General features: G+C 36.4%; 1 protein-coding gene and 1 non-coding gene across 9 annotated transcripts in view; one reads left to right on the forward strand and one right to left on the reverse strand.

Moving 5' to 3' along the window:
• The window catches only part of NEK10 (NIMA related kinase 10), a 248908-nt gene that overhangs the window by 95276 nt on the left and 146582 nt on the right, over positions 1-7050 (reverse strand). For all 8 annotated transcript variants that reach the window (XR_012380845.1, XM_073900999.1, XM_025883157.2 and 5 more), the window contains exons 24-25: positions 1886-2015; positions 1276-1346 (exon numbers count right to left, since the gene is read on the reverse strand). Coding sequence is in view for 7 of the 8 variants with exons in the window: in XM_073900999.1 (XP_073757100.1) it covers positions 1276-1346; positions 1886-2015 (201 nt within the window). In the remaining variant the exon portion in view is untranslated. The remainder of the gene's footprint in view (positions 1-1275; positions 1347-1885; positions 2016-7050) is intronic.
• On the forward strand, positions 6402-6506 carry LOC112834521 (U6 spliceosomal RNA). The gene has a single exon (XR_003210937.2). It is a non-coding gene; the product is annotated as a U6 spliceosomal RNA (small nuclear RNA).

Below are 7050 nucleotides of genomic sequence, written 5' to 3' on the forward strand. Positions count from 1 at the left end.
GTTAGTGAAACTCAGCCCCGGCTGGGCCTAGGCCCCTTAGAACTGTAGGACAGCATTGTGCTGAGCAAGGAAAGATTCAAGATACAACCCTACAAATTGTGAGGAGTACCTCTTAATGCAAAACGATGGGCTGGGAGGTGAAAGTGAAGGGAATACATCTCTTACATTCCATCAGAGGTAGTGCTAAGTGCCAGGATAGATACAGAACCAAATTTAAAGGGAATTGGGAAGGAGAATGGATATTCTATCTGGGGTGACTCTGGGATTTCTATAAAAATAATAAGGATTTGACTCAGATTGATGGGGCAGGAAAGTAATCTTGAGCCAACTAAGGAATGTACGTTGGTATAGAAATAACAATCAGTCAGAAAACAAGTCATTTATTCAGATAACCAGTATTTGTTAAGGGTTGATCTTGTCCCAGGCACTGCTCTGGGCCCTGAAAAGTTATGAACCAGACTGGAAAAGTTTCTGCTGTTGTAGAGTTTTCCTTCTGGTGGGGACGAGACAGGCAATAAAGAAACAGGTCTGCACACACACGCACGGGTCTAACATGCCAGAGGGAACATGTTTAACATACCAGAGGCAAGAGAAGTCCAGGAAAAGGGAAGAGCAAAGACAAAAGACCAGAGGCAGGCGCATGCCAGGACTCGCAGGGAGCTCCCTGTGGCTGGCAGCGAGGGAGCAGAAGAAAAGTGGGAGGGAAGGGTGACAGGTCAGCTGGGACAAACCCTGTGAGGTCAGAACTTTGCAAATGCAACAGGAAATGACTTTCATTAAACTCCTACTATACTGATGGCTGGAGTACTTCTTTCTGACTTTCTTTGAAAAATTATTATACAACATAACATTACAATTTAGAAATAGAAATGAAAAGGTGCTTGCAATTTTATCATCTAACATGGCCTTTTTCAGTTTCCTATGTCATTGTCTAGCCTTTTCCGACATCCCTGTATATATTTACAGTTTTTATCATAGTTACAAACAGTTCTACATCCTGTTAGCTTCTTATCATCTTTGTTTTACAGGTTGATACAAAGCCTTCTGAATAATCATTCTAATGGCTGCATAATATTTCAAGTGCATATCCACTTCCTCTTGGACACACTTCAGTGGCTTCCAGATGGTCACCATTACTGATGATGCACAAATATTTTTCTAGGTTTGGATTATTTGGGAGCCCTTCCACTTCATGAATATTTACATGGTAAATTCGTAGAGATGTGATGTATTTCTTGGTAATCTCTATAGGTTTGAAATTGTGAGACTAATTACCTGCTGATGGTACCTGTCACTTTCTCAGAGTAGATGCCTTCTGGCACTGGTTCATAAACCGCCTCCACTATCTGCAAAACAGACAGACTAGCGTGATGGACGTAAAGAGGCCATTAGTATGTACAATACTTGGCCACAACATGAGAGCTACTCAATGAGCATTATAACCATGCACAAATTTTAATCAGAAACAGAAACATCCCAACAAATAAAAAATTAACATCAATTAAACAGCTCTTGAGCACAGATTGTATTCTTCAAGCTGAGTTAAAGTTAGCCTCAGATTCATAATAAATGATGTGTAGGATAATATAATGTGCCGATTGTAGGCAGTCCAAACCACAATTAAAAATAAAAGACCAAAAGTAATTTGATATATTTATTTGTATAATTTTCTATGATAAATGAGGACAATTAAAGGGGGAATGCACCATAGCACGTGATGTATATTTAGAAGAAAGGGAAAAAATGAACTGGATCATGTGGCCAATAAAACAATGTGCCTGCTTTTAATTGACAGTTTTTTAAAAATCACAAATGTTCTATTTAGGAAGGGAAGGAATGGCATTTTTAGCAACACAAGACCCTTTTATCTCCCAACACTGCTTACTTTTGTAGCCAGGGAGAGCATGTTGGTGCTATAGAAGGGAGGATTCAGAGTTGCCATCTGATAAAGGATGCAGCCGGCCGCCCAGACATCAGCCTTCTCCCCATACGGCTCACTCTTCAGTACCTCAGGGCTGAATTAAAATAAGGGTGTTAATAGATACTGAAAAAGGGAGAAGAAATCAGCACAGAAAAGGAGTCCAATTTTCAAGCAATAGTTGGAGATATGCAAAAAAAGAATTGAAACTCTTCCTCACTAATTCAAGTAAATGTATTAAAAAGTATCTTTGAATTCTCCCAGACTCAGATGAATTAAGAAGCATAATCAAACAATTCCATTTTAAGCACTAAATATCAATGAACCATATAAATATTGCCTATTCAGTATCCAAGGAAGTTTTATTTCCAGAAACAATTACCCCTCTGTGGTAGATGGAATTGTTGGCCCCGGTTCTTTACTATTCTGAAGATTTTGTGCATCTCAGTCTTACAATGGCCTCTTGGTGGGCAGTATTCATTACTCACCCCTGCCTCTGGTTTTGTTTTGTGTTGCTTTGGCTAATGGAATATGGAAATGTCAGTGAACCAGACCAGAGCTTTGTCTTAACAAATACTGAGGGCTTTCATTTCTCTTCCTAGGAGATTCTGTCCATTACCAAGAGAAGAACATATCCCAGTGACTGCTATCCCACCAGCCTGGGCCCAGCAGAAGATCCGTGGAGTAGATCTAACCCAGACAATGTATAAACTTACAGCCTAAAGGAGAACTTGCCCAGAAGACCCAGACATGTGAGTCTGACAATAAATGCTTATTGTTGAATGCCACCGAAATTTTTGTGATTTGTCAATCAGCATTATTATGGGAAAAACTGACTGATACAGTACTCTCCCCTTTGCTATTCAACTCCAGCCTATAAAGCAGGAAGAAGACCATATTTAAATATGTTGCAGAAAATGACAACATCCATCATGTTCATGTCTTCTGAAATTGCCTTTCCAATCTGGACATGGAGGCTGTCAGCTTTTAAATAAACTTAAGCTGTGAAAATTTATGGGTTTGACTTTTTTTTTTTTTTAATGTGGAGGCAAGTGCAGTTTCCCTGGATATTTTGAAGTAATAGAAGTTTCCTCTATCATATTTGTAGAATGAAACTCAGCAAAGGGTTGAAAGCATTTAATACCCACATGTCCTAAATTAAGTAGTTTAGCAATTCAGTTCTACGATATGTATTTAGGGCTGTGCTCAGCCCTCTACATAAATAGAGTAGGGATTATGGTTAACTGCAATGGTGGATTAAGGTATAAAGAAACTGACAAACTGATATTAGAACAGAGTAGACATAAATCAATGTTGACTATTAAGAATAATCAAGGAGTTGCTATTTTTGTGAGATTATGAAGAATTTCTGGTTTTAAATTTATATTATGTGCTTGCAGAGGAAAGTATGATTTCTAGGGCTCTCAGCTGAGCATTTCATTTTTGGTATTCAGCTCAATAATATGACAATGGGGGAATTGGAAATGAAATTTCCAGAGCTCTATTCTTTCTAACTGTATAAAAAGTGTCTACTGTTGTCACCTGGTCAACTGTTCACATTAAGAAATGCCTTAAAAAAAAAAAAAAAAAAAAAAAAAAGAAATGCCTTAACAAGAAATAATGTCCTCTACAGAAAAAAAAAAAAAGTCTTTGGTTCCCCACAGGCAAATTTCTCAGGTTTTAATCTATAGAGAACTCGGAGGATTTGTTTCATATTTCCAAAAGCTCATGAAGCAGATGCTATGACTGTTCTACCCATTTCCCCTCAGACCATTTTTCCATTTCCTGTTCCTGGTATGCTTTCACTCTCAACAGCCAGCATCTGTATTTCTTTGGAATATTTCTTCTGAAAAAATAATTACTCAACCTGGGGGAAAACACTTGTAAGAACAGAGTTTACTCAGTTGATTGTTCTCATCATTTCACCTCCTCCTCCTTCTCACTGAAGACCACAAACTCCTCTTTTTCCCACAGCTGTTCCCCTTTGCACTGTGGCTTTGCAATTCCCATTAAAGGAAAGAGTCTATTTCTCTACCCCTTGAGTCTGGACTTAATATGACTTGCTTTGGTCAAGAAGATACCAGCAAAAGTGATACAAGGAGAGACTTACTCTTTGGGGCTTTCTCTTCCTTCCTGCTCTTGAAAACCCTATGAACACAACCAGGTGACTCAGCCCAGGTCTGCCTGCTGGATGATGATAATATATGGCCCAATTACCTCCACCACCACTACCCATAGACAGTCAACCATAAGACCTGTGAGTGAAGCCATTGGAAACCAGGTGACCACAATGCATACTGAGCCCAGCCAATACTCTGATCAGCAATCCTCACTGGGACCAGCCCAACTGGCCAACACACAGTGTATTGATTAAAAAAAAAAAAAGTTTATTGTTTTAAGCCACTAAGTTTTGAAGCAGTTTGTCAAAGTTAACTGATATAATAGCTCTCATCAGATTTTCAAAGTTGTGCATGAGCCCCTTAAAAAAGACCAAGAGTTACTTCTCTGAAAAGGAATAAGAAAGGGAAATTAAAGACAAAGAACACGGTTGCCAACTATCACTTTTCTTCTGGGATAAACTTCAACTATCCTCTAAGGTAAGAATTTCATAATTACAACCAAAAGCAATGACAAACAGAACACAGAGTCTGATTTCTAGAAGGCACAACAAAATGTTCTGTTATGGTCTGAATTTTGTCCCCCCCAAAATTCATATGTTGAAGTCCCATCCCACTACTTCAGAATGTGACCATATTTTAAAGTAGGATCGGTATGAGATGATTAAGTTAAGATGATACCACTAGGATGGGCTCTAATGCAATATGACTGGTATCCTTACAAGAAGAGGAAGAGACATCATGAGCATGCATATACAGAAGAACAACCATGTGAAGATGCAACAAGAGGGTGGAATCCTGGCATCTGTAAGCCAAAGGAGACAGGCCTAAAAGGAAATTAAACTGGCCAACACTTTGATCTTGGACTTCCAGCCTTTGAAAAGTCTTTGGAAAATTGTGAGAAAATAAATTTAAGCCACCCAGTCTGTTTGCATTTTTGTTATGGCAGCCTTAGAAAACTAATGCAGGTTCTATGAGAAAACCTAGTCATGTTTTTTCACCTTCAAAAGAACCCAGCCTTTTGGAAATATGGCTAAAGTCACTGATTCAGTCACAACTTATAAATATCATATAAGTTTTTTGGTGGTTATTATTTAGAAAACCCTTGAAAAATAATTTGTTGTCTTTCCAGTTTCTCTGCTTAAGGTGAGCCCAACCACATTTAGAAAAATATAGAGATTTATAGCTAGCAATGCTTCATTTAGAGGAAAGAAGTTAAAATAGTATAAACACACACACAATTTAAAATGGGTTTTCATTTTTCCAAACAAAAACATTATTCTGTATTTTAAAAACGGTTATTCCTATGTGATCCAGTCATGTAAAATCTTTTAGTGATAAAATAAAACATAACTTAGGTGATATTAAACAAAAATAGGGGCTCTTTTGGCAAAGATTAAAATATTTACAATTAGGTGTGTAAAAATTACATCCATTGTCAGTTATACATCAATAAAAAAGTATTTATTTTTATTATTGCTGATCTAATGTACAACATGTTGACTATAGTTAATGTATTATATACTTGAAATTTTCTAGAAGTAGATCACAAGTATTCTCATCACACACACAAAGAGATAACTGTAATTGATTTAAATAAAATAAAATTTCAAAAAAGAGGTAACTGTGAGGTGATGGATATGTTAATTAGCTTGATTGTGGTAATTATTTCACAATGTGTAAGTACACTGAAACATCACACTGTACACCTTAAATATATACAATTTTTAATTTTATCTACCTCTTTAGTTGTATATACCCCTACAGAGTTGGAAAAAAAATTTTAAGTGAAGCCATGGGTAGTAAAGAGTTAAGTGGGTGGTAAGGAACAATGTGTATTTATTATAAATATTTTAATGAATAAGTAAACATAACTCATAATCAGCAGCCTTTGAGATGAGGCTGGACACTAAACATGACCTCTGTTTTACAAAGTCATAAATTCACAAACTGATACTGAAAATAAGGTAGAAGAAATATGAGGCTGGAAGGATGCTTAATCTAATTTTTTTAAAAAGATAAACTTTTCATTTAGATTTTAAAATTCCACCACTAGCCCTTCACTGATATATCAACAATTAAGTTGCTAATTGCCAAGAATTCTTATTTGTGAAGTGAGGTAAACAAGAAAAACAGTGGACCTTGATGTCTTTTAAAACATTTTAAAATATGAATATTTTGATAACTCTTAAGTAATTCAATAATAAGATGATTTATGTAAGTTTGGAGGGGGTACTTTTTTCCTTTAAACAGACCAAAGTAAATGAAATTAGATAACAGATGTTAAAAGGTTTTGTGTGTAGGTAAGTATATTCTTCTTTCCTGCAGTCGTCATATTATCATGTTTGTTAAGTTTTGATTATTGGACTCATTTTGTCAGCATATGTACTAAAATTAGAATGATAGAGTAAAGATTAGCCTGACATCTGCACAAGGATGACATGCAAATTTGTGAAGCATACCATGTTTTGGAAACAGTAAGATGACAGGCAAAAGGTACTGTACATTAGGACTATCTGCTAGTCAATAAAGTTGTTTCCTCTAGGGGTAAAGAGTAACAATTCTGATCCTGCTATATATGTATCCTGGAATTAGCAGATGGCAAAAGCCAGACTTCTCCCTGTTGGAGAGGGAATCTATAGATAAGCAAGGAAAGAAGTAGGTTAGATGTACTCTACCACAGGGTATTAAAATAGAGTTGGAGACAACACCCTGAACTCATGTTTAGCCTATTATTGATGCCTGTGGTTGCATATAGAAATAGTTATAGATACCTGTATGTACACAGGTCAGTATACACATATATCTCCTTGCTTTGCCAGCTGAAAAGGCCTAGAAATGACAACATCCCAGTAGCAATGAGCACTCTTAGCACCAGATTGTGCTTTCTTTCTTTCTCTTTCTTTTTCTCTTTCTTTCTTTCTTTTTCTTTCTTTCTTTCTTTCTTTTCTTTCTTTCTTTCTTTCTTTTTCTTTCTTTCTTTCTTTCTTTCTTTCTTTCTTTCTTTCTTTCTTT

This window comes from Callorhinus ursinus, unplaced genomic scaffold (genome assembly GCF_003265705.2).
Source record: "Callorhinus ursinus isolate GAN/ISIS: 27379988/994484 unplaced genomic scaffold, GSC_fseal_2.0 scaffold1, whole genome shotgun sequence".
Taxonomy (NCBI): domain Eukaryota; kingdom Metazoa; phylum Chordata; class Mammalia; order Carnivora; family Otariidae; genus Callorhinus; species Callorhinus ursinus.